Consider the following 27,897-nt stretch of genomic DNA (forward strand, 5'->3'; position numbering starts at 1 on the left):
GTACATATATGCTTCCATACAGTAATTCAGTCAGTCTTTAGTTGCCTGTAGTCAATCAGCGATACCATCATTTGTCGAATGCTGCACTTCAACCGAACTATGTGTCTTGCCCATAGATATCTGCCATTCATGGGAAAGCCCCACGGGATGGGACTTGGTGACAAACACAACGAACAGCCAATCAGTGATCGAGAAGAAAAAAACTGACCAATGGCTAATGCGGAGTGCAGTTACGTCACACATTAACTTCAGTGAGGTCGTCTCCTGTAAATAATATATCTCATAACTGTAGCGACACACTGTATGATTATTACACGCGTTTTCCTGGGAGAAATGATTTATCTGAACGCTGACAGCACACTCTAGAGGATGGCAGTGCTCTGCCGGTCTGCGGCCAACCGTCAGCTCGTTAGGCTAACTTTACTGTGATACTGCCTGGTGAGGACGCTAGCATTAGCTAGCCATTTAGCTAATCAGAGGTTATTACGAGAGGAATTAAGCTTGTATTGAAAGGCCTGTACCTAATTGAGATGGATATTTGAGATGACAGTCACCCGTAGCCTCTAACTGAATTGACGCGTATCAAAGGTAAGGTGTCCATGTCGTTTCTATTGAACGTAAACGACTGTTTGGTTCCTTTTAGCTGACAGTACGTTAGCTACTTCCCCTCTTAAAGGGCCTGAGACTGACAGCCTGGTGATAACAAACCTCTGCTCTGGTTGTCAGGGAGAGCTATACTGGAACAGAATAATGGTGTTACAGTAGTCAGTAACCCTGACTTAATGAAATCAATGATAACTACATGAGTACTGTTGAGCAGCCTCTACTGTCATGCTCGAAATACATGACGGATGTGGTGTGGATGTGCTGTGGACTGTGCAGGGTGGTTGATAATCATATCTGAGTTGTCATCAGGGGAAATCCAATTTTCTGGTTCTGACTTTTACTTAATGTCAGCATTAGTCAACTGCATGCTCACAGTCTATGCACAGAGTATTCAAATCAGTTAATAAAAGTGATGTCTCATGAGGTCCTGCTTAAAAACAGGGGGACTGACTGCACAGGGATGACTGGGCAGAAGAGTTGGAGAGTACACAGCCTTATAAACAATTGTGAGCCATGAGACTCCAGTGCAACAACTGAAACAAGCAGTTTTACTTTACCTGAAGATCAGTTATCATAATAAGATGTAAAGATTCATTGGAGTATTTTTTTGAACCATCTTCTGTGAGGGCACCATTGAACATTATTCAGAATATAGTTTTCACCACCTTCTTTCAGTGAAAATGGTGTTACTGAATGTTCTGTCATGCTGTCTGTGAAGGTTCTCAATCATCCAGGTCATTATAATCCAAAGCTTGATCCGTAAGGCAACTGGACTGATAGACATTCTTGAAGATGTTTCTTCTCTCCTCCAAAAGGCTTCTTCAGTTCTGACCAGACTGGGGAAGTCATGCTATTTGAAATTTGAAATCCTTTTACAACCGGTTAATGAAATTATTTCCAATTGTTAAACTCTGAGTCAGCTTTTTAGACAGAACGGACACCCAATGTGATGGTTACTTTCTTTCAGTTTGCATATATGACTGACATAAACGGATTAACTGATGAATACAGCTTTAATGGTCTATTCAGTGCTTCAATAATCCAGATAATGCCAGGTGTTTTCTTTTATCCATTCATCATGCTGAAACAAAAAATAACTATTATATTCCTTGAAATAGCAGCAACTATGCCGTGACTTTCTATAACCCTTTGTCTTGGAGAATGCATCTTTCTAATGGCAGCTGTATGTTATTGTTTCAACAGACCAGAGGTCAAGCTTGCCTTGATGTTGGACCTTCCGCCTAGTATGCAGCCATGAGCTCTGTACTGTGGAGCCAGGAGAAGCCCAGTGGGGGCTTCAGGGAGGACTGGCGCTTCTATATGGTCATAAAGGAGTGTACAGTGGAGAAGCCTCCCCAGAAGACCCTGAGGATCCCCCGTGGCAGTCTCGGACAGGCATGCCAGGAACGTAACAGTCTGGGTCGAACACTGCCCCCATGCAAGGGCAAGAAGAGTCTCCGCATCCTGGACCAGACCAACGTGGTGCTAAGCCTGGACGAGCGGGACGTCCTGGAGCTGGATGAAAAGCGGGCTGAGCTGTTGTTCCCCATCACTAACTGTGAGGAGCGATATGCCCTGCTCTGCAACAAGTCGCGGCTTGAGCGCGTCCGCGATATTGACTGTGGTTCCAAGGTGCGCGTCCAGCTGCGCTCAGGTGATGAGCCTTTACCAGGCGTGGTCCGCTTCAAAGGGTCACTGCTCCCTGACAGAGCCCTCTCTGGAATCTGGTTTGGAGTAGAGCTGCTGGTGAGAACTTTTATGCTTCTATGGAGGGGGGAGGGTGACATGGATAGATGGGATCATTGTTACTTTTAGCAGGTGTCACTGTAAACAAGCTTTTAAGAATGAACATCCAATCCAATCCATTTTATTTATATATCACATTTTAAAAACAACAAGGTTACCAAAGTGCTGCACAACAAATCCAACAGTAGAAATAAATAATAGTAAAATTTAAAGTAAATTGTTAGACAAACAGAGACCAACACAAACTCTCATGCTGTATTAAAAGCCAAGGAGTAAAAATTAGTTTTAAGACGTGATTTTAAAGCATCCAGGGTGGGGGCCATTTTGACTTGGGTGGGTAGCTCGTTCCACAGTTTAGGAGCTACCACTGAAAAAGCTCAGTCTCCCCTCATCTTAAGACGACATCTTAAGTCACTAAATGGTCTGATCAGCAGACCTCAGTGCTCTGGAGGGGACGTAGATGTGTACGAGGTCAGAGATGTACTGAGGTGCCAGACCATTTAGTGACTTAAAAACAAACATTAAAATCTTAAAATTAATTCTGAAATGTACAGGGAGCCTGTCCAGCCTGATGAACATGTCCTATGTGGCTTGTGCAAATTACTTTCAGTTCATTCAAAACAAAAGAAGCAGCCACAAACTGGTTCTAGTAAGTATTCTTAAGCAGGTGATTATGCTCAAGTGGTATTTCTTAATTACATCCTAATCCTAAAACTTCAGCAGACTCAGCTTCCTGCAAAAAAACCCCCAAACAAACACAATTTAGCACAAGAAGTAAACCATTTCTGCTACTCTTGGCCTTAATAAGCTTAATCTCTCATAGCGGTTGCAATAAAATGAAGTATTTGTACTCCCGTGCACAATAAATAAGACGGTAATACAGTCATCCTGATCCAGTTTGCACACACACTTCTGTGTCTCGCCAGTTTCGTATGTGCCTCCTCAGCTGATGGTTGTAGAAATAGCTGTTAGTAAGTTTTTGCGTTGAGCTACTTTCTTTGTCAAGAAAAGGCTCAAACTAAACAGCAGTGTTGGGTCTGACATGAGGGTAAGAAGAACACAATGACAACATTTAGACTTCTGTCTTTGCTGTTCTTCTTTTTTTGCCATAGTGTTTTTATTGAAGTTTACTTTATTTTATAAAGTACAGCTTTATCATTAATCTGTTTCCACTTTCACAGCTGTATGGCTGTAAGGTTTAACAAATGGACAAACAAGGCAATAACAACTAAAAAAATAAAATAATAAAATAATAATAATAATAATAAAAAAAAATAGAATGAACAAAGCTTCTCTAAATCAAACAAGGCTATTATGATAATATAAGATAAGATACTCCTTTATTCGTCCCACAACGGGGAAATTCACGGAGTTACAGCAGCAAACAAGAAGGTGTACAGTATAAGAATTTCAACAAGAATATATATAGAAAAAAAATGTCCAGGTGGTGTCAGCCACCACCTCCATGGGGTCCAGGACTGAGCTGTCCTTCTTCACCAGTTAGTTAAGTCTTGCTCTCCTGTATCCTGTCCACCCACAGCAGGTGAAATCCTTCCAATGTGGTGTTCGTGTCCGGTGTTAGCTCTGTTAGCATGATGCTACTCTGCCAGTATTCCCTCTGGTGCTGGGTTAGCTCGTCCACCTTATCGTAGATAGAGTGAAAGAAATAAAAGGTCCGTTGGCAGCTATTAAGACAAAATTAAAGAATCTGCATTTCTAAATGGATTTTGGGACTGCAGTGTTGGATTGTTTTTTAACATAATCAATGAAGGATTTCCAAATTTTTGTCTCTCTGGATGTATGTAATTTTTTTCTAAAGGGAGGGTTGACAACATCTGATTTAACCAATGGGTGGTACCTTTTCCACTGGCCCGTCTTAGCCCCACTCTACTCGACTTGACTCTACTCTGCTTGGTTTGTGTTGCGTTTCCACAGGGGTGGTACCTCGTGTGAGATACCAGTTTTTCGCACCTGCTCTGCTCTGGCTCCAAGCGAGCTGTGCCGATACTAAAAGGTGACATCGACGAACTGCCGGCCACTGATTGGTCAGAGAATGTTGTCACAAAGAGTCATGAGCGTGACGCCCCAACATAGGAATCAAACCCGCCATTTTTTAAAAAACAACATCAGTATTGTTCAATGTCTGCACGCAAAGTTTCTCCATGGTTTCTCCTTTCTTGCTCGGGCTGCGACAAAAAGCCACAGACCGAGCAGCAAGCACACCATTGCCTCCATGTCCTCCATTGCTTGTGATTGTTGTGTTTGTGTCGCGTTCAAAATGACGTGAACGCAGTTTCGCGCAGCTGTGTTATGACGACCCCGCCCACCGTGAGTCGGTACTCGGGCTGGTGGAAAAGGTACCCAAACTGAGTCGAGTGGAGTCGAGTAGAGCTGGAACTGTGTAGTGGAAAAGGGCTGTTAGTGTCTTTCCAGTTTTGTGCGATACATTTCTTTGCAGACAGCAGACTATGGTCAATAAATTTGCATTCATTTTTAGTCTAACAATGTTTTTATTGTCTTTGCTGTCCTTCTCATCTCAACAATGAATCTCATTATTTGACATCATGCCGTTAATTTTTTCCATGTTTACGGTACAGTAATAATTACCAGAATATAATGGGGTTGTTGTTGGAGAACAATGATTTGATTCTCCTGGGTCCAGCTGTAGTCTTCATGAGTGGGTTGATGGTGCTCAAAGCATTCAGAGTGTATTTGAATATAAAGGCCCCAGATTTGGCACATATGCTTCAGAAAGGACTCTGGATGAATGTCCCGTAGCAAATAGAGCTTCTTCTGCTACATCTGCTCGTCATGCAGCTAAAATAGAAATTGGCACTTTTCCTAAACAAGGAGAGTGAGAGAAGTCGCATAACAAACGATGATATTTGTGTGACAGTCATCCATTGTCTGTACTCGCAATATTTGAATATATTTATCATCTCAGTAAGTCAAGTCATATTTCTACTGCAGTAATCGATCAAATGCTCTCACAGCTCTGTGATGTTGACTCCCTTTCTTTGAAGAATGCTGAGCAAGCAGCCTCGCTACCTGCCCTACTTGTTATGACAATAAGTAGCTCATCCCTGCTGCTCCTGTTCTGTCTCTCTGCCTACATTTGTCTGTTCACTACATTTCTTTACTTCCTTCCCCCGCAGGAGGAGGGTCGGGGCCAGGGCTTCACGGAGGGCTCCTACCAAGGCCGGCAACTTTTTCGCTGTGAGGATGAGTGCGGTGTATTTGTTGCCCTGGACAAGCTTGAACTCTGGGAGGATGATGATGTTGAAGACTTCGGCGAGCTGGAAGTGGACCATGTAAATTTGGTGGAAGATGACCAGGACTACCCTCCTCTGGAAATCAACTCCAGAGTCCTGGTACAGACCAGGGACGGACCGGAGAGAGGAACCATCATTTTTTGTGACCTGCTGCCAGGAAATGAGAGCCTGGGCTATTATGTAGGGGTTGACATGGTAAGGCTACTTATATTTTACCCACAAGCGTATGGATAGATTAAGACGGCAAAATATACCCAATCATGACGCCCAAAGTTGTTCTTGATTGATTTGATGAGTTGACAGAAAAATGTATTAGGAACCAACCTACTTTACTTTTAGCTTTTTAAATGAGAGGATTTGCTGCTTCTATGGTTTGATATAATCAAAACTTAAAGACCCCTAGGAACAAACAAACCAGGTGATTCGTCAGACTACTGAAAAAGTCATTCAGAGATTAATTGAAAAGGAAGTTACCGAAAAATGTGCAAAATGTAGGACCTTCTCTCACTCTCAACCAGTAAGCTGAAAATAATACGAGTCATTTTGAGTCAATATGACTTGTTCAACATTTTTGAAAACATCTCTTCCTACCCTACCCTACTTATTTAATTGACTCATCAAGCACACACATTGAAAACAGAGAAAGAGTTTGCATGGCTTTCTCTGGAGGTAAGAAAATCCACCTTCCTGCACCTGTAAAGCTCACTAGTTAATCTGTTGTATCTTGTTTGTTTTATCCAGACACAAGCTGAAGTGTAAAAAATAACAAATTGCTGTTTCTGTGGGGGGGACTTTTCTTCTGAAGGGATCAGTAACTTCCTGACGATAGAAGCATTAAAACAGCTGACCACAGTTATCAAGAAACTGGAGGTGCAACGTGTCATCACTTGAGAGAGTTGTTAGCTTTAAATGTTACCTAGCTTTACATCTGGATACATGGGATCAAAAAGAATAGCTGTGGTCTTTACTTCCTGTTTATTTTGCCTAAGATAAACTGTTGTTGATTTGGTCAACTAGCTGTCTGTTTAACTCCTTGCAGTGTTGTTGTTTGCCAAGTGAGAAAAGGGCAAGATGGGAGATTTATCCAGTTGAATGCTGATCAGGTGTTTCACTGTAGACAAAGGACGAAAAAACATGGATGTTGATATATATTTTTAAAACTTAGAAGACTTAATGTAAGCAAAGATTATCTGTGCTCAACCACCCTGCCTTCAGATACAGTTCCATAAAGTTAGAACGCTGAGTAAGATGTTGATAAAAACTGAATTCAGGGGTTGAAAATAGACAAGATGTCAATTTTTTTTTTTTTATATAATACTCTTTTTTTATTGATTTTTCAATTTTATAAACACAAACATTGGTCCCAAACAAAGTCCCACCCCAAACTAACAGAGAGCGCTGCGCTGTACATATACATAAGACAAATTAATAAATGAAAAGACGACAGGAGACAGGTAAACATAGAGATGTCAATTGTTTAATCCCAAAGATTTAAAATCATTCTTGAATGAAAAATATATGCTCATTTTAAATTTGAAGCCAGCAACACGTCTCAGAACATTTAGGACCAGGGTATGTTTGCCATCGTGTAGCATCACCTCTTTGTTTCACAAGACGCTGTAAATGTTTGTGAACCAAGGAGACCTGTTTCTAGAGTTTTGAAAGTTAAATATTGTCTCATTCTTGCCTGATAGAGGATTTCAGCTACTCAACAGTTTCAGGGTCTCCTTTGTCATAATGTTTGTCTTTTGATGCTCCAAATGTTTTCAATGGGTGACTGAAATCTGGGACTGCAGGTAGATGATAGATGTAGAATGTGGTTCAGCATCTTCTTGCTGAAATATTTAAAGGTCTTCCCTTTTAAAAGAAAAAGCATTTTTCGAATGACAGCATATTTAGCTCCAAAACCTGAATATACTGTTCAGCATTAATGGTGCCTTTCCAGATATGTAAGCTACACATGCCATGGGCACTCAAACATTCCCATACCATAATGATGCTGGCTTTTAAACTGCGCCCTGCAGTAACAAGCTGGGCGGTGTCTCTCCTCTTTAAATTGGAGGATGTGGCATCTGTGATTCCCAAAAAGAATGTCAAATTTGTATTTGTCGGACCACTGCACATATTTCCAATTCACTAGACGTGATCTTGAACCCATGCAGTGATTTCCACTACAGAGTCACGTTTGTTTATAAAGGCAGTGCTGCCTGAGGGCCCAAAGATCGCAGCCGTCCAGCATTTGGTTTTTGGACTTGTCACTTTTGTACAGAGATTCTATGATTCTTTAATGATAATATGTCCTAAAGATGATAAAGCCTACAAATTCTTGAAATTGACACTAAGGAACTTTGTTCCAACGTTGTTGAACTATTCGCTCTCTCAGTCTCTGAGAGAGTAGTGCAACTCTTCCCATCTTTACTTCTGGAAGACTCACCCTCTCTAGAATGCACTTTTTATAACAGTCATGTAACATACCTGTTGTAAATTAGCTAGTGCTTTGTTGTCCCTGTCCCAACCTTTTTGAAACATGGCATCACATTTGAAATGAGCAGTTTTCCGTTTCAACATTTGATGTGTTGTCTTCGCACTTTTTTGAATAAATGAAGCGTCTAAACGATTTGAAAACCTTCAAGATCTGTTAAAATCAACATTTTACAAAACGTCCCAACTTTTGGGGTTTGGGGTTCTAAAATGCTTTTAAGCTGGAGCTGCTACAAAATAACATCTAGTAAAATCATGTCGCACTGAAACAGCTTTAGAAAGCATTCAATGTTAAATTTAGATTTGCAGTCAGAGAGATTCATGTATCTGCTCATAATGATGTGAGATGATGTGTGCCAGTGGATGCTCCGCCTCTGTAGAGGGCAGCAGCGTGCAGCAAGTTCCACTTTCCAGTTTTAATATTGAGTTTTACGAGAGTGAACGTCTAAAGTTTCTGTCCTGACTTGCTTTATCCTTTTGGATTTTTCACACCCCTCTCTGTATGTGAGGAAATATGTCTTGTTGCTTGGGATCACGATATCTGGTATCTATGACTACTGTTGTCAGGCGGGAGTTGTATTGTAGTCGTAGAGAGATTGAAACACATAACTGATGCATTTGACTGCTGATCGTTAGCAGCGGCACCAACAGCAGCAGCGGCCCACTCAGTGTATCCGAGCCACCCACACAAAGGCTAGGCAGTCACGCGGGGAGTGAGGTAAAGACTTAGAGCTGTATGACCCAACAGCGTGGCAAGGGGCCAGCAGGCAGCTGAGGGGAGCCCACTGCTCTGCCTCACTCTGCGTCCAGCCTCGCCCTGCCTCCTCTTGCTAGTGGCACTGGCTTCACACTTACCTCAAATTATTCTGCTGGAACAGCAATTCTGAATTCGAGCTATAAAAGAAGAGTAGTGTGGTTGTGCTTGCACAAAATGCCGAGCTTTCAGGTGGAATGATTGGGGATGGAAGATCTATTTTTTTATCAGTAGAAGATGAGATGAGCCGTTTTGATTCAGAGGAGACAGAGTGCAGCTGGATCAAGCTTTAACATCATTTTTAGATACAGTGATTGGGCAATCTCTAAGAAGATAGGAGTAAAAGGACCACCTTGATCACATTCAGAGAGATGAAGAACGCTCGGAAGGTTCATGAGGTTGTCATGTCTCCAACTCTTTCAGGACAATCCTATTGGGGACTGGGATGGTGTGTTCGATGGGAAGTTGCTGTGTAATTTTGCCAGTTTGGAGCACACCCGACTCGTCCCCATCTGTGACGTAATGCCAGGTGAGTCAGTTTGTGTTTGTGTTTGCTGAAAACATTCAGCTGTCCCTCCTTGGAGCAGCTCTGAGCTCCTTCTCAGCGTACCCAGTTTGTGTTTGGCTTGCAGCGGGGAACAGTGAGCCTTTTGTGTCAATGGCTCACTTGTTCTTGAAAGTCAAGTGACATACTCAGGCTCTTTGTTCTCCACATTGGCATATTGATTTGTTTATGTATGCAACTGCCACCACTGACTATTCAGCACTGCACATAGGAAAAGTGGAACATTGCGATTATCTTAGTTTTGCAGATTGGTCATTTTTGTTCAAAACACTTCTTTATGTATTCTCTAGACATGCAACAAGTAAACATAGTGACACAGTAAAGTGACTTTATCTACCTCAAAACAAAGGTAGTTATTCATCAGTTCCTAGTTTGTTATGTTTGTGATACTATTTTTTAATCAGCTCTAGTGACAGTCAGCCTGTGTGCAAAGTCTATGGGTTGAATTTATGGTAACTTTGCCATTGAAGGCAACATCTTAAGCCTTGAACCTTCTGAATCTGTAGTTTGGCAAAGAGTTGAAGGATAGTTGAATACTTTCTTTGCTGTAGCAGAGCATACAACTTAAGATAAAGTCTCACACATTAAAATTGTGTTCATAGTTTAAAACATGCATGACACTAAAGGGTGAATGTGTACATTAACATACATCAGAAGTGGGCTGTGGAAGTCATCTATGGCTTGATAGTTTGAAGTAGGCTGAAGGGGGTGATGTGCCTCTAATGTGGATGTATTTCTGGGCTGTGCAGAACTTTCGATGCAGGACCAAAGGCTGCAAAAGCACAGTTTTGCCCCCAGAGGCACCAGCAGTGACAAGTCGTCCTCTGGCCAAAGCAAACCAAAGAGCAAAGGTACTGCACTGATGCTACGATACAAACCTAACTGACGTACCCACAGCTTAGTGTGAGGATAACTCTTTAAAGGGGCCTTCCATCCATATTGTCTGGTAGTGATTCGAGTTTCACATATTCTAATTTGACAGTTGAAGTTCCTGCTGGGGACATTTCCTGAAACAAGTCTTTTCTTTGTTTTAGAGAGCTTCTGAATGAAGCAGCTCAACTAAACTTGCTGATTGAATGAATCTAAATAAGCAAATGAGGAAGAAAACACTGTTGGTGGAAAGCCCCTTTACTAAGATATTAACAGAGGGCATGCCTAACTTCATTTTTTCTTCATTCAACAAAATATAAGAAATACTTGTCACAGCTGCATTGATTCAATGTGAATGGAATATATTGCTTACTTTATATCCTTTCTTTGTGTTTGTCATTGAAAAAAAGAGTTGCTGATTAATTGATCTTTTTTACCCATAATTTGTTCTCTTGTAGTCCTCACTTTGTCTGCAGACGAAACAAGGGACAAAACATCCTCTCAGACACACACACACACACACACACACACACACACACGCACACGCACGCACGCACGCACGCACGCACACACACACACACACACACACACACACACACACACCTGAACACGTACACATTTTGCTTATCTCTGTTCTTTTCATGTACTTTGTTATTTCCAGTTCTAGGTCATCAGTGTGGCAGTAGAAGCAAGTCTGAATTTTACTATACTTTAAATGGCAGCTCTGTTGATCCCCCAGCCCAGTCCAAATCCAAAAGCACATGGTACATTGATGAAGGTAAAACACGGGTACTCACGGGATGTCAACCATCTTACCAGCAAGCTCCTGTCTGCAAAAACAACCCTAGATACTACTCACTCTTATGGAGGCTGTATGATTTTGATTTACTAACACTGGTAGGATCAGGGGTCCTATCTCCTCTTGGCCAGCTCGATTTACACTCTGCTACTGTGGATTGCTCTAATACAAGTGTCCTGTAAATGTAGTATATAATAGAGTTTTGTCAGTCTGCGTAAGAACCTCTTTCTCCCACCTGAGAAAATCAAGTAGCACTCACTTTTAAGTTAGTTTAAATGTTTAAGCGGATAGGACATGAAATTTCTCATACTCATGAAATCACAAAAGGTAGAGTTCTTCCTGATAACACAGATATTAACTACATCTTATTTGACTTGTCTATTAACAGATTATGAGCACAACATCTCATATGTTTGACACATTGTTAAGAGATATCCAATACTTATTATATATTCAACAGCTTCTTCATACAATGATTTCAGCAGCAACTGAACAGAGCTGTGGTCCTGAAACAGCACCAGTCTGCTGCTTTTACCACGCTGGCTAACATAAGAAATACCACCAACACAACTAATCTGATCCCTGAACAGAAATAGTTTCCAATAGTCTACAGAAGAGGTAACGTTTAGATGTTAGCATATTGGAATAAAGCAGAGGTTATTCATTGACTTATTCCTTTTAAAGATTTTGTATACTTCATGGTGTAACTGGACAACTTACATACACATAGTGTTTTCACTTCTCAAGGTGTGTAATACAAAAAGGAGACCTTGTCAAAAAAAAGGTTTCACAAGTGGTGTTATTTATACATTTCCACCAATGAATGGTATATTTATAGATAGATATAATATCACATTTTTTGTTTTCCTTTTTCAACAAGTGGGAGGAATTGAGTTCCAATTAGAATATATTTACCATATTTATGTGCAGTAACTGCTGTAGTTCCTGTATTCTGGAACAAAAAGCCCCTTTTATTCTCAATAGGAGGAAGACACGATCTGTTGTTGTACATCCCAAATTCCCCTTAAATTGGAATGCTGTGAAAAATGTTCGTAAAGGCAGACTTTGATGGTTTGAACATCATTTAAACACTACATTTAATTATATATAGTGCTAAGACAACATGTCAGATGTTGAAATGGAAAGCTTTGAGTGTTTTATGAATAATATATGTTCATTTAAATTTGATGCCAACAACTAATTGGGTGAATCTACAACATGTTAATAACATGACTGGTTATAAAAAGGGTATTTCAGAGAGGTGGAATTTCTCAGAAGTGACAATGGGAAGAAGTTCACCTCTCTGTCAGAGACTGCATGAGCAAATTGTTCAACAGTTTCCAAAAAGTGTTCCTCAGCAAAAGTTGCAAAGACTTTCAGGACTGTAGCTCTAGTACATATTATCATTTAAGTTTCAGAGAACCTGATCAGAAGTGATCTTCGGGCAGGAGGTACTTCTTTAAAAACAGGTTTGAGTCTGCAGTGGAAATCACCACATTGGCTCAAAATCACTGCCTGTGAACCCAGTTGGTCCCTGCATCCTAATGCAGGTTAAAACTGTACCAAGCAAAGAGGAACCATTTATAAACATGATACAGAAATGCTGGCAACCTCTTCTGACCTGAAACCATTTAAGATGGACTGAGGCAAAGTGGAACACTGCCCTGTGATCGAACAAATCGCATGTCAAATTTGACATTCTTTATGGTAATCACAGATGCCAAGTCTTCCAGTTGAGACAGAAAAGGGACCACCCGGCTTCTTATCAGGGCACAGTTTTAAAGCCATCATTGTGATGGTATGGGTATGCATACCTGCCCATGGCATGTGTAGTTTACATATCTGGGAAGGCACCATTAATGCTGAACAATATATACAGGTTTTGGAGCAACATATGCTGCCATTTGGACAATGCCTTTCTCAGGGGGAGACCCTACATATTTCAGCAAGAAGATGCCAAACCACATCCTGCACATATTTCAACAGCGTGATCTGTAGTAGAATAGCGTGGGTGCTAAACTGGCCTGCCTGCAGTCCTGACTTGTCACCTTCTTAAAACATCTGCTGCATCAAAAAAGAATACGACTTGGTTCCCAGACTCTTACATATTGTTGCGAAAAGAAGAGGTGGTGCGACGCCAGGGTAGACATGCCAACTTTTTTTAAACTTGTTGCTTGCATCAAATTTGAAACAAACATATATCTTTCATGACATAATCAAAATTTGAGCATTTGCTGTGTTGTCTTTGAACTGTTTTCAAATAAACACAGGGTTGATTCAATAATTTCCAAACCCATCAAATTATGTTTTTATTAAAATTTACACAGCATCCCAACATTTGGGGTTTGGGGTTATAAAATTCTGTTAGTAACAAGTGGAAATGTAGCTCAAACACGTTCTGCAGATAAAACAAAAATTATTGGTTCATCGCAGTAGCTTGCTGTAAAGATCTGTTCACTAGTCTCGTCCTTCATCACCATTTTAGTGTGGGATTCCACCTGCATGGAGTAACTGGTGTTGCCTCAAGGCTTTTAATAAAGCTCAGTACTGCAAATAAGATCTTACCTGGCTGCTGTGTATTTATGGCTGCATATGCAGTTAATAGATGCACAATTTACAGAACAAAGCTTTAGTAAAAGTCTATTCTTTTGTGTCAGGACTGATTTATTCAGTCTGCACATGGGGTCATTGTTTCGTATTTTTCTTTAGTTTTATTGATTTATTGATTTATTTTTATTTGAGTTAATTTACATGCACATGTCACCAATACATGTCACAGTTGTGAAGAGTTTAATGTGCTTCAGAAAAACCAGCCTGTGCCTTCTGTATATGAATGCATCATTCTGTTTATGATCACACCTTGCAGACAAGATACACACAGGGTTATGTACCTGAGTATCATGGCATCATGAGACGTACTAGCAGGGTCAAGCTGTGATATTTAGATTTCTCACTGTCAAAATGAATCCTGGGAAGACTGCCTGCATAGTATTTCAATGTTAAAGCAGAAATTAAAAGAGGTCAGTCGTAAATGACTGACAGCCTTATTCACAACTGCATACTCATCCTGTGAATGTGTAATCATTTTCATCCTCCTCAGGGTCACTTTCCACTTTTTGAGTACATTTCTTTGTGGTTTTGGTGCTTGTATTTCTGTCACAAAGTCATCAGACTAGACGCTGAATTCCTCTTTCTTTCAGTGGAGAAGTAGTTCAAATGTTGTAAAACACTCTTAAAGGTGAATGCCACTTGTTCAAGAATTCACACTGCCTCTTCTAAGACTTTCTACAGCTTAGGCATCTCCTCTCTAAAGCTTAAGCTATGAGATTCAGGATTGATAACACTAATGTGTTTGAGCTTAAAGATTTCACTTAAATGAGTGTATCTTTAGTGACTCACTAAATGTTAGGTCAGTGTGTGGCAGCATTACATCGTGATGAATGCTATAAATAGGAAGTTCTGAAGTTCAGGGACTTTCACAGAAATCTTAAACTTCTTCAAAAAGTTTTTTTTTTTTAGATTTGCTTCATTTTGAATTTTATGTGATTACAACATCATTGATTTGATATGATACATGAGAAATACTTTAGTGTGAATTCTTAGATTCGGTGGTAGCCCCCTTTAACAAACCCATGATTTAAAGGCAGTAGTATGTTTTGAAATTCTTTTTTTTTAACAAATCACTTGTGCAGAAACATGTCTTCATTAAATTATCAGAAATTTGTGAATTCTATTCCATAGATAATTAATTGAAGATAAGATATTGATTAAGTCAGCTCAAACGCATATAACAAAACACCATCACATAAGAAAAGGGATCTGCACACTGAACCCTGTGTCCCCATCAGGGTATTTGCATAACTGAACAAAATGCTTATGCTTAACTTTAACATTTTTGCACGTGTTAGCATTAGGAATTTTTAGTTTTTACACTGCAAGTTGACCTTCCGTCTGAGTTACAGACGTATTTCTCCAAAGCAGTTCAGAAAGGAAGGTCATTACAGGTCAAAAACTGTTCCTGTTGTGAAATAATTTCCAGAATGTGTCAGATGAGAAATGTACCTGGTAAAAGTCCTACTTTTTCCCATCCCATTGATTTGCATTGATGCAGAGAATTATGACGAAAAGCAATTCTACTGATATGCAAAGGAAAACACTGTTTTTGTCATACCGACAAAAAATGTTCTTGTTGTCCTAATGTGATTAAGAAGGCCTAATCCATGGGATTTCAAGTAGAATTACTAAAAGAACTTAATTCTTCTAATGAATGAAAAAATGTCTACCTCTTCTAAGCCAGTGTGCAGGTTCCTTTCTTTCTTCAGGTGATGTTAGTGAACCGTAACTTGACAGCATGTTACCTTTCGATAACTCTAGTGAAGTTGAAGTTTACTTACTGCAACAGCATGTTTGTGGACAGTAAAACAGTGAGTTTCAGCTTGGTGCTCTTTAAGAAATAGTACCTCTTCAATAGTATGAACAGCCTACACAATAACATAGATTTTCACTTTAAGGAGATTGTTAATTAAGTTTTGATTTTCTGGCATCTCTCCTGCAGTTGGGGAGGATCCCGCCAAGTCCCTTACTGACACGCCCCCTGACTTCAACCAATCCTCCCCGCCCTCCAGAGCCCCGCCCTCAGCCTCGTTGTCCAGTGACAACAAGTTCCACTCTCTACCCTTCAGCCTGAACCGGAAGCCGGGGCCCATCGACAGCATGAGTCATGGGCCTCTCTCCCTCTCTGTCCAGTCGGTGATGGGAGAGCAGCCCGAGCCCTCGTCACCTGCTGCCCCTCCCTCACCGCAGCCTCCCACGCCACCCAGAGGGCAGCCTGGTCTGGAGGTGGGCTCTCTGGTGGAGGTGAAAGAGAACCCCCCTCTGTGTGGTGTCATCCGCTGGGTGGGTCTGCCTCCTGGCCTGCTGGAGCCTTTGGCGGGGTTGGAGCTGGTGAGAAAACACAGCAGTGTGCTCTTACGAGTTATAATATGAGCTACTGAGGCAGTGAGGGGTCTATTTTCATTACAACAGTTATATTATTGAAGGTATTAAAGTTTGTCGTGCTGTATGCTCTTTTCTGCTGCTTCTACTACAAACTGATCATCCGATGACAGTATTAATACATGTGAAAACCCTTGATCATTATGAACTTGTTTTGATCTCACAAGTGAATTCCTCTTAGTTATTGTCGTGTCTGGTAACTCGAATGGACAAGGCTGTAAATCTAGTCTCCTCACTGATCTCCTCTTGTACATTTGATAAGTATTCTTCATCGAAATATCTTCTTGTGTTCTTTAAATTACGAATGCATTACTCAGGGTGAATCTTTTGTAAGAACTGTCCACAGAAACACTTCTGGCATAAGTGCTGTTAATTGCTTCTTTTTTCCTCTAATGGTCTAATTAGCTTTTGAAGGTCATATAGAGGCATCAGCACCAAGTTGGTTTCATGAGCAACTAAAAACTCTTGAAGGAGCGTTAAAGCTGCTGTTGGTATTCACAGAGTAAACAACTGTTCAGAGAGAGGGACTTCGAATGTCAACACTATCCCTCCCAACCAGATTTCCTCTTAGTCCCTCAACACAGATCAGCGTGTGCAGTCATGATCGTGCCGGACTCATAACCAATCGGAGGACGTAGTAGGGGCCTCCCCTTAACCAATCAGGACAGAAGATTGGAGATTAGCTCTGATTGGTCTGTCATAAAGGGAACAAGGGGAATAATAACATTGCTTGATACAAAGGCATTGAAAAACGCAGAGATTTCGCAATAGTCTCAAATTACTCCACTTCCCGATGAGTACCGATGGGCATTACGACCTTTTCTCCAAACCCAGCGGAAAAAAGCAACTTTTTTTAACACCATTCCTACCAACAGCAGCTTTAAGGCCTTCGTAGGAAATATGTGGAGATGTATTAAGTGTCATGTTATTTCTGTGCATGTTAAACATTTTTTAGCACCAAACTAGAATGTTTTGTTAAAGGAAGAAGTTTGGAAAATATGTTTTTTCACTTTCTTGCAAAGAGTTAGTTGAATGTCTCTCCCACATTAATACCTGCAGATTTGATATAAAACTCCAGCCAGCAGCCGGTAAGATAAGCCATGCTGAAAGACTTGAATAAGTGGGATCAGTGAGCCTGGCTTTGTTTTAACACAATCTACCTACCAGCACCTTTAAAGCTTAATACAAACACATTCAATCTGGTTTATTTGTGTAATCCTACAAAAACCTTAAGAGTTTAAATGACAGACGTGGTTTTGCAGGTTTTTTATGCTACACTATTTCTGGTAAGGCAATTCCTAGTTCAACGGAAAACATTTGGAAGAGGTCAAAATAAGTAAAGCTGAAGCTTGTTTATTGTACAATCATGCAATCCATGACAACCATTCTGCAATGTGGTTTCTCCAGGAGGAAGAGTGTCCTGGTTGCACTGATGGCACCTTCAAAGGTACTCGTTACTTCACGTGCCCACCCAAAAAAGCTCTCTTTGTGAAGCTCAAGTGCTGCCGGCCTGACTCCCGCTTCCCATCACTGCATCACTCATCCAACCCCATAGAACGCTGCAACTCCATTGGTGAGTCAGAAGAAGACAGGATTTATTAAAGGCACCAAATTCAACATTGTCTTCATGATTTTTTGTGTTAATATTTTTCTCACACTGCTGTATTTGTAGCATTTGGGGGCTACCTTAGTGAAGTTGTACATGAGAACACGCCTCCCCGCACAGAGAATGATGGTCTGGATGTCATGGTGGGAAAAAAGAAAGGCATCCAGGGACATTATAACTCCTGCTACTTGGATTCCACCCTCTTCTGGTCAGTGCTCTGTTGGACTCTCTGTGAATACTTATCATTGGCAGTTTGTGCCATGTTAAATTAACGTTTTTGGTCTACAGTCATATTGATTGGCTGTCTGGTGCTTCCTCAGCCAGGGGTGTTGTGTTTGCCCACAGGCAAGAGCTTGTTAGTAAACTGTTTTGACTTTGCCCACTGGCAGGGTGTATTCCTGCTGTGAGCAGGCTGGTGGATACAGGATCTGTTGTTTCTGCCAACTCTGCCAAAGGGCCATTTAAAAAAAAAAAAAAAAAAAGCAGTCAACCCAAACAACTTTACTTTACTACTGAGGAGTGAATTCTTTGAACCAAGTTTCACCACTCAGGAAGTACTTTAATAAAAAACAACAACACTGCCACACTCAATCATATTCTATTGAATATTCAGGTAATTATTTAATAAACACAAAGATACATGATTGATGAATTGTAACACTTTGGCTTGGTTGTGTGTTCTGCTCTTCAGTCTTTTCTCCTTCAGCTCTGTTCTGGACACGGTTCTGCTGAGACCACGCTCAAAGACTGATGTGGAGTATTACAGAGAGACCCAAGAGCTTCTACGCACAGAGATAGTCAACCCTCTGCGCATGTAAGTCTAAGTCAGCCTTACTGCACACATAGCCTGTTTCAGGCTTTTCACATTGATTCATACTTCAGAAAGGCTTTAACCAGATCTCCCATCACCTGTTTAAGATGTGATTCATTTTCTTTCTAGAAAGCTATAAGCTTAAAGATTACATTTTTTCCAGGACTGTTTTCTTTTCCTAGTTTCTTCCAGGACACGAGCATTCTCATGATTTGACTGCAGATAAATAAAAAATCAATAATCCCATTTGTTCATTTCTATAAACACACTTAGTCTGGTATCATATTTTGGGTTTTATTATTTACTTCATTGAAGTCTGAATGTAAAATCAGATGCACTTGTAGACTGATTGTCACTAAATCACATGCTGCCGCTAAGCTAGCTTGTAACATTCTTGTTTCTCTTGATCCTCCAGACATGGGTACGTTTGTGCAACTAAGGTGATGAAGCTAAGGAGAATACTAGAGAAAGTAGAAGCTGCCTCTGGATTTACGTCTGAAGAAAAAGGTAAGAGAATGAGACAGATAAGTTGTTTATCAGGCTTTAAGTATTGTCAAGTGATTTTTCATTGTTGAGTTTTCATTGAGTTTGATTGTATCATGATTCAACCTGTACTGTAGTACTGCTCTAGCATTATAGTCCTCATTGACTGTTTTGATGTTAAAATTTTTTCAAAAGTTTCTTTGATCAAAACATCTAAAGAAGGATAAAACTAAAACTAAAGGACATCTGAAGTATCGTATACTATGGCAAGTCTGCTGGAACACATTAGCAATTTTAGCAGAGCATTCAAATTGATACCCTGGGCTTTATAGTTTCTGTAATGTCTGCTGCATTTAAGGAGGAATGTTAACTCACATCTCATACAAGCACATTTGTAATGCAGATCCTGAGGAGTTCCTAAATATCCTTTTCCATCACATCCTGAGGGTGGACCCGTTGCTCAAGCTAAGGTAAGGCCACCGTGTCTTTAGAAGAAAATGCATAACATCTTTGGCTCCGTCTAAAGAAATGTAAGTACATTTTGGTAAGACTGAAACAGTTTGTATCAAAGTTTTTGGCATTTTCCAGTTTGTCTCTTGCTGAGCAGAAGATGTGGCTTAAATTGTTAATTTTAACTTCACATTCAAAACCAAGGGTGTGATATGAGGGTGTGAAACTCCTGTTTCTGATTCTTGTGCTTGCCACACTGCAAATATAGATTCAAGGACATGACTGCTGAACCGCAGATCGTATCAGACCTTATCTAAATCTGCAACATGTAGATTAACACAGACAAAAAGACACAAGAAGTTTCACTTCTGCCGCACATCCATCACACAGAAGGTGTAAAGGACAGTGTGGTCAAAGTGGTGAAACCGTAAGGTAATTTTTTGGGGGTCATGTTGTAAAAACATCCCCTTTGGTCATGTCTAAGGACCTTTTGAGTAGAGGTTTGTATTAAGCAACAGTAAAGATGTGGCTCTTAAGTAATCACCAAATAGTGTATTCTGTCTTTCTTTCTTAAACCAGAACTATAAAGCTGTAAAATAAAACATGACTAACCTGAGACATGAAACTGCACAAAGATGTAAATTTCCACAGTGTTGAAACAGTATAACAGTTTAACAGTTACAGGATACAGGTGTGAGAGAAAGTGTTATCTCAAGTCAAATTAGACTTCCTGTTGTTCAAAGAAAGAAAGTTGTAGTGAGCTAAGTGATATATTCATGTTAGTCATGCACATTTAAAAAAATCTTATTTGATTTTGTCCTCGCTCTTTAGTACATCTTCAGCAGTGTTGACAGACTTAAATAGTATCTCCTGATATCTTTGAACTGATCAGAGTCAGTATTATGTGATTAATGAATGTATTAGTACTTAAAGTAGACTTGATATGAGATTGTTCTTGTGACATTCATTTTGTCCTCAAGTGTTTTAGAATAAAATCACAAAACATTTCCTGAAAAGATGAAGTGTTTTCAGGTCAGCGGGACAGAAGGTCCAGGACTGTTATTTTTACCAGATCTTCATGGACAAGAAGGACAAGGTCGGAGTTCCCACCATCCAGCAGCTCCTGGAGTGGTCATTCATCAACAGCGACCTCAAGTTTGCAGAGGTGAACGTCATTTAGATTCAACTTATTTATGAAAGATTAGCCTGAGTGTATTAGTGAGATTAGTGATATTGCTGATTGACTTGTTTAATACATGCTTGTTGGGCACAATCATTTGCTGCCTAAAGAGACTTCTACAAGCCTTTGAGCTCAATCCTAGCTTATACAAAATTACAAGATAAGCCTGTATTGATCCTGAGAGGTGAAATGTTCTGGTCACACCACAACAGCCATAAGTACAGAGAAATAAGAAATAAGAGATAGAAGGAAGTAAAGAACTAGTTCGTTCAAATACGTGCATTGCAAATCTCCAAAAACAGGCATTCAACTCAAATTTCTGCACATCCTGTTGAGATTCCACCACAACCATGAGATACTTTTTTGTAGGTCTTGGCATGATAGATATGGAAAATAAATGTCATATACAGTGGATAGTAAAAGTCTACACACCCCTGTTAAAATGCCAGGTTTTGTGATGTAAAAAATTGAGACCAAGATAAATCATGTCAGAACTTTTTCCACCTTTTAATGTGACCTATAACATGAACAATTCAATTGGAAAAAAAAAATCTTAGGGGGAAGAATAAAAAATAATAAAATAAAATAATGTGGTTGCATAAGTGTACACACCCTCTTATAACTGGGGATATGGCTGTGTTCAGAATTAACCAATGACATTCAAACTGATGATAAATAGTAGTCAGTATACACCTTTCATAATTCAAAGTGACTTTGATTAATTTCTTTTTCAATTGAATTGTTCATGTTATAGGTCATAAAAGTTGGAAAAAGTTCTGAAATTATTTATCTTGGTCTCATTTTTTTTACATAAAAAAACCTGGAAATTTTAACAGGGGTGTGTAGACTTTTGCTATCCACTGTATGTAGATTAAAGAAGCTGGAGGGGCATCACTTTTAAGTCATTAGGGGGCGCTATAGAGCAGATATTCTTGTGAAACTTATAAATTCATACATTTTTTTTGCTGTGACTGAATTTTGTGGGGAGTTTGGTGGATTTTGGGGCACGTTAAGGGCTCCAAATATGCAAATTAATGCTGACTAGAGTAATAAGAGAAGAGAATAATAATAATCTTTAGGGTTCCAAAGGGCCTCGCTGCCACTGAGTGTCAGTAAACAGGCCCTAATATGAAATCAAGTGTTCTGGAAAAGATCAGAAGAAATCTACCCACACTTTAGACATGCTTGGCAACAAAAACATACCTCTTCACCTCACGTTTAAGTTTCACTCAGATGATTGATTTCATGTTAGTGAAAATTACATTGATACAAGATAAAGAATTAGAATAGCCTCTGCATTTGTACATTGAGTTAGAAACATACAGCACATGATGTGATCAGCTTCTTTAATGTTATACTTAGGTTTTTGAGACAAGCTGTTGTGACAGGTTGTGTATGAAAACATGTTCAATATCATATCTTTTTATCTAACAATATATCAACAGACCACCTCATAAAAATGTTAATGGAAGTGTTTGCTGCAGTTCACTATGCACTTCTACTTTCATTTAGGTCTATGTCACAGCCTCCTGCTGGGTCCAGAACTCAAACACTGCATTTTGTATTATTTTGAACATAGGTGTATTTCCTCTTTTGTAACAAACTGAAGGATGAAACACTTACCTTTGGTTTAAGTGTTGACAAGTGCAAACTGGAAAAAAACATCACATGGGTCATCTTTTGTCCATGTCCTGGCTTTCCTATTTGACCGCCTGCAGTACCAACCAACGTCACAGCATCAATATATAATGGGCTGCTATACAGTGCAGTGTGTCCTAAGCCAAAATCAAACCTGAAAATGTCACTTCCTGGACAAGGCACAGCTTCTGCTGACTCATACAAGATATGTCAACCTAAAAGTACAGTCTATTGTCTCTTTCCTTGAATTACCAAAAAGAAAAAGTCACAACTTTTGACTTGATAACTACTTTCTGTCATTTATGAGATGCATAACCTTCCTCAGGCTTTGTTAGCAGTCCTTGATCTCAGGTTTCAGTTCCTGTGTGCACCATGCTTTACTAATGTGTCCATGCTGCTCTGTTGACACAAGCTTACTTTTTCTGTTTTCTTGACCTCCCCTTCCCAGGCCCCCTCCTGCCTTATCATCCAGATGCCCCGCTTTGGCAAGGACTTCAAAATGTTCAACAAGATTTTCCCCTCACTAGAATTAGACATCACAGACCTTCTTGAAGACAGTGAGTTGAAACTTTTTCTTTGTGTTCGTGTGATTTGTTCTTCAGGATTCAGATCTGTGTGGCATTTATTACTGATACTCCCGTAGTTGTCACTGATACTCAGCTGAGATGAGGGACCTTTCAAACCTGCTCTTAACTTGTTAAAGAACTAAAGTTTTGTGCTGAGTGTCAGCCAGAATAAAGGTCTGTGTTTTTTATTATCCAGCTCCAAGGGAATGTCGAATATGCGGAGGTTTGGCTCTCTACGAGTGTCGAGACTGTTATGAAGACGGGGATATCACTGCTGGCAAGATCAAACAGTTCTGTGAAAAGTGCAATACACAGGTAAACAACAGAGGGCATTATTGCAGCACAAGTTCAGCTAAAAACTGAGCTGTGATGTCTGGGTTCAGATCGTCCACTTGGGGGCGACAAATCCAAAGGAATCAAACTGTTCCAGTGCAGAAGTTCTGCTCTAGAAGAGTGGCTTCTGAAGTACATTGTTACACATGGTCTGTTCATTTTACCTGCCAGCTCTCTGCACATTAGCTGGAACATTTTTGAGTATATTTCTGAACCACCGCCTGAGTTATGATCCAGAGTTGTATTCAAATGTTTTTATTTTCTGTGATCTTTAATACAGATGTGTGAAACGTGTTTAAATGATATTGTTCATCTTTTAAGGCCAGTGCAGTTAACAGTCTGTTATGTTGTGCCCCTGCTTGTACTGGTTCAGGTCCATCTCCACCCGAGGAGAAAAACCCATCGGCATGGCAAACTGTCTGTCCCCAAGGAGCTGCAAGAAGGAGTGGGGCGGCAGGGCAGTTTCCCCCGCCAGAGGATGGAGCTGTTCGCCGTGCTGTGCATCGAAACCAGTCACTACGTGGCCTTTGTGAAGTACGGCAGCGCAGATTCCGCCTGGCTCTTCTTCGACAGCATGGCAGACCGTGATGGTACGTATCACAGCTTTTTAATGCTGTGCTTGTTATGAAAGAAAACTAATCCTGGAGTTGCTTTTGGTTCAGAAGAAGAAAGTCATTTTCGTGACACTTGAAAATAATCTTTCAGTGCCTGTTAACACGTATTAACCCGACCTCTGAAACCTTGTAAGTTAAACTAATAAACCCCTAAAAATAAGAAACGACAGTGCATTTTAACTTTCTTTTTTTATAATGTATGTGTGTAATGGTCAATTTTAGTTATTTGTACAACTCTTAATTATTCTTAACTATTTTTGAAATGGCTATTTTTTTAGTTGGAATTGATGACATTTCTGAAAATAGCCAACATATTTACCAGCACTACAGACCGCAATAACTTACTATAGGAAACCAAAAAATACTGGAGGTAGTGTTGTTCAAAAAATGTCTTTTTTTCAGTATATAGTTTCAATAATGGGTAATTATTTGAGTGGAATAACTAATTGATAAATCTGCTTATATGCTAATTATGTTCATGAAACAGATTAGGTATTTTGAGGCAGGTTTACATTCATATCTGCCTTTTAATAGCTTCTGCAAAACTTATTTTTTAGTGTATGTGTTAGGTCATAAAGCTGTGAATATGATGTGAATATAGCTCTCCTGATACGATGCATGTATCTTTGCAGGAGGGCAGAACGGTTTCAACATCCCCCAGGTATCTCCTTGTCCAGAGGTGGAGGCCTACCTGAAAATGACCCCTGAGGAGCTGCACACTCTGGATCCTAAAAGCATCCAGGGCCAGGCCCGACGCCTGCTGTGCGACGCCTACATGTGCATGTACCAGAGCCCAACCATGAGCCTGTATAAGTAGTATCCTCCTCTCCCCCAACCCCCAAACCCCTCCACTCCTGCCCCTCAGCAACACCACCTCCCCTTCTCCCAGGGTAGGAGATTTCCAGAAAGACCAAAATTGAGAAATGAACTAAAAAGAAGAAAGGCTGCCTGCCAGCAGGGGTGTTGTCCAGAGTTGACCCTCTTTACTCCACCTCTCCTCAATGCCTGCTCTTCCCCGAAGGTTGGAGAGATGGAAAAAGACGAGAGGGAGAAGCCTATTTGCACTGTGCAGTAGTTGAAGTGTTGTGTTCTTCATGTAGTCCTATGTAGCTTCCCTGTGTCTCACAGCTGAGCATTAGTGTTGGCTGATGAAGCAAAGGTAGGCCTTATGAAGGTTCACTCCCTGCATAGGGAGGAAGGTGTGGGGAGAAGATGGGAGGAAGGGTATGTACGCATTGCCACGGCCAACAAAACGTGAAACAAAAACAAGACAAGCTAGTGGGAGGACGTTGGCCACCTCATTTACCTTAAGAAAAGAGGAGTCCTGCTATTGTTAATCACTGTAAAAGACGGGAGCTTTCCATAACGCCACATTAAGGAAGCAACGCAGTCATCCAACGTGTGTGTACTGTTCTAAAAACTTGTGTAAAATCTCTTAGTAGCATAGATTTCTCCAGGTAGTTACATCAGCAGTATAGATGTCAACCTACTGTGCATTTGCATTAAGCCCAGAGTATTCTGCTCTTTGTGAACTGGTTTGCATATTTCCCATCACGCTGTGTAAATGTCTATACAGGATATGTTTTGCAGAAACAGATGTAGCCATTGTAAAAGTCTCACGTTTTACTCTATACTTGCTCAACCAATGCTGCAATTTTGCTCTATCCCCAAGTGGACCTATCAGGAAACATTTAGGTTTTGCTCTTTTTTTCCCTCCCATTGGAAGTCACAGGGAGTGCTAATTTGTTGGTTGGGAGACATCAGAGTTTTGTGTTACAGAATACAAATGTGCTTCTCTTCTGTAGCTGTAAAGAACGCTCTGCATTACTAATGCAGGGTAGATGCCAGATAAATGCATGAAGGGAGACTTGTACAATGGCTCCTGTTGTCGAGCTGGTTGGTGGAGCACTCCATGCATTCATAGGGTCAATGAGGTGAAATACTGGAAAAGTCTGTCTGTTTTCTTTAAAGAAGGACAGTGTGATGATGATATGAGTTTCACATGCAGTGTTTTTTTTAAGCCTAGTGTTGATGACTAAATCTAAATTATATTTTATGTTTACAAAGCCTTGTTCTCTGCCCGTCATGGCAAGTATTGACTCTCGCTGCCTTCCATGAAGATGTGACATGCAATGTTTCCAGCCACGCACCAGATAACAATACATTTGTGATCAAATATTATTATTTATTATATTCTAATCATATTACAAAATCATGTGTCGTCCCTTTTTAAGAAAATGAATCAGGGTTGATGATACTGGTTTGGGTACTGCTTGTCCTCTTTCACTGTATAATGAAGTGAGTTTTTGTAGTTTACGCTTTCTCATAGCAACTACTGAATGTTAATAGTGACACGTTGAACAGTGTAGAGTTAAAGGAAGGGTGATGAAGGAGGCACAAAGCTTGGAACCTTAGGTAACCACATATATATATAGTGGGACAAAAAAATAAATATTTATCCTTGACTACATTGAACTCTAACCTGAAGATCATAACTTGGATTAAGACATTAAATATCTGTTGGTTTTTATATATCACAAAATTGGTTAAAATCAACAAATCGCACAAGTTGGCATCAGCATTGTATATCTTTTTCCTGCCTCACAACTTAATCGTGGACTTAGTTGTGCACATAAACAAACTTTTGAGGGTTTTATAAATGAGGTTCCAGCTGACAGCTCCCATTTTGCTCTGTGGTGGTTTCCACTGTCCCAGGGATCCTGACAGGGGACCTTCCTGTGAGTGTGAGTGAACTTTTTTTTTTTTTTCTGCACTGCTGAAGCTTGTCACTGACTGGAGCCTTGTTCTCTGTGAGAGAAGTCTCAGAAAGGAGGATGGGATTTTGATTTTCTGTTGCATCTGTACAGTCGACATATGTAACGGGTGGAAAATTAATGTCAGTGATGTTCCTGTAAATGTTAACAAAATAAAGCCCGTTTTGAAGGGTAAACATGTTCTGAGTGATTTGAAAGTGGACGTTCTACACAAGGTGGATGAGCATCAAAAGTCATTTATAGTTGAGCCTTGAGTTGGGGGTATGAGAATCATGAGTAAAATATAATAATGATGTTTTGTGCAAGTGTTATGTTGTGGAGATGAATTGAACATTATTTGTTACATATTTTTTCCTTTTACAGAGCAGAAGTGCCAGGTAGTTAGAAAGTAACGACAATATGAGGGAGTATTAGTAAGTATTACTGTTTTTGTTTTTTTTTAAAGAAAAAGTTGAACAGATATGTGGTTCACATTACAGATCTGTATTCTAAAATTCCCAGCCATTTTTTCAGTGTGTTTGAACCAAGGAAAGAGAAAAAAACAAATATTTTCTTACCATTTTATTTCTTAATTTCCCAGTTAAACACAAACAACTCTTGGAGCACATTTCTGCCAGGTTAACAAAAATGAAAAATAAAAGTGCAGAATTGGCCTTAATGAAAAAAAAGAAAATTCCCAAATGTGAAGTCATAATGAAATAGGTAAAACATATAAGGTAAAAAGTCAAAACCATTAGATAAAAAGTTTAAATTATGAGAAAAAAGTCCAAATAATGATATTTTTGTGATTTAGTTATGATAAATTGTCTCTTAATTTTGACTTACCATCACGTTGTTTTGACTTAACATTTTGATTTTTTGTATTAACCTGTCAGAAATGGGCTTCCATAAACTAACCTAACAGTGATGAAGACTTGTGCTCCAGGACGGGTCAGTTCCTGTTGTGGAAAGGAACAAAGTACATGAAACCAATGGTTTTTTTTCCTAAGCTTTGACCTTCATACTTCTACATACTAGACTGAAATATTCTCTTTCAAAGGCAAATAAGTCATTTTTCCTCATGTGAGTTGTTTGATACAGTTACAGTTCTGTTCAGATTAAGATCTTACATAAAACAAGCAAATGAAACCCAATACATTTTTATATATCTGGTAAATGGCTCCCAACCGGTTTGTTCTGTAACCCCTCACTTGGAGTGAAGTTGTGGTTCCATGACATGCCTCAGATATCTGAGTTGTATCACAGATTGCTGAATCATGAGCATATCACAGCCTGTCAGAATAGTTTGTTACTCTCTGGAAGGAGCCAACCCCTGGGCTGGGAATATCTAGGTTAAATGAACTCTACCCAAAGT

The 27,897-nt window shown here is 39.9% G+C and overlaps 1 protein-coding gene across 5 annotated transcripts; it reads left to right on the forward strand.

Moving 5' to 3' along the window:
* Window positions 1–221: 221 nt before the first annotated feature.
* cylda (cylindromatosis (turban tumor syndrome), a) lies at window positions 222–26,719 on the forward strand. 5 transcript variants are annotated; one of them, XM_034680364.1, is made up of 17 exons: window positions 222–588; window positions 1,810–2,352; window positions 5,508–5,819; window positions 9,283–9,388; window positions 10,174–10,275; window positions 10,956–11,072; window positions 15,649–16,037; window positions 17,496–17,661; window positions 17,761–17,902; window positions 18,386–18,508; window positions 18,921–19,012; window positions 19,392–19,458; window positions 20,471–20,603; window positions 22,705–22,813; window positions 23,019–23,137; window positions 23,529–23,745; window positions 24,402–26,719. In XM_034680364.1, the coding sequence occupies exons 2-17, from the start codon at window positions 1,861–1,863 to the stop codon at window positions 24,584–24,586; spliced, it is 2,871 nt and encodes a 956-aa protein (XP_034536255.1). In that variant the 5' UTR covers window positions 222–588; window positions 1,810–1,860; the 3' UTR covers window positions 24,587–26,719. The 5 variants fall into 5 exon arrangements, with proteins under 5 accessions (XP_034536255.1, XP_034536256.1, XP_034536258.1 ...); XM_034680365.1 differs by having other exon boundaries at window positions 222–438; XM_034680367.1 differs by lacking the exon at window positions 10,956–11,072.
* The last annotated feature ends 1,178 nt before the right edge of the window (window positions 26,720–27,897 follow it).

This window comes from Notolabrus celidotus, chromosome 3, assembly GCF_009762535.1.
Source record: "Notolabrus celidotus isolate fNotCel1 chromosome 3, fNotCel1.pri, whole genome shotgun sequence".
Lineage (NCBI taxonomy): Eukaryota > Metazoa > Chordata > Actinopteri > Labriformes > Labridae > Notolabrus > Notolabrus celidotus.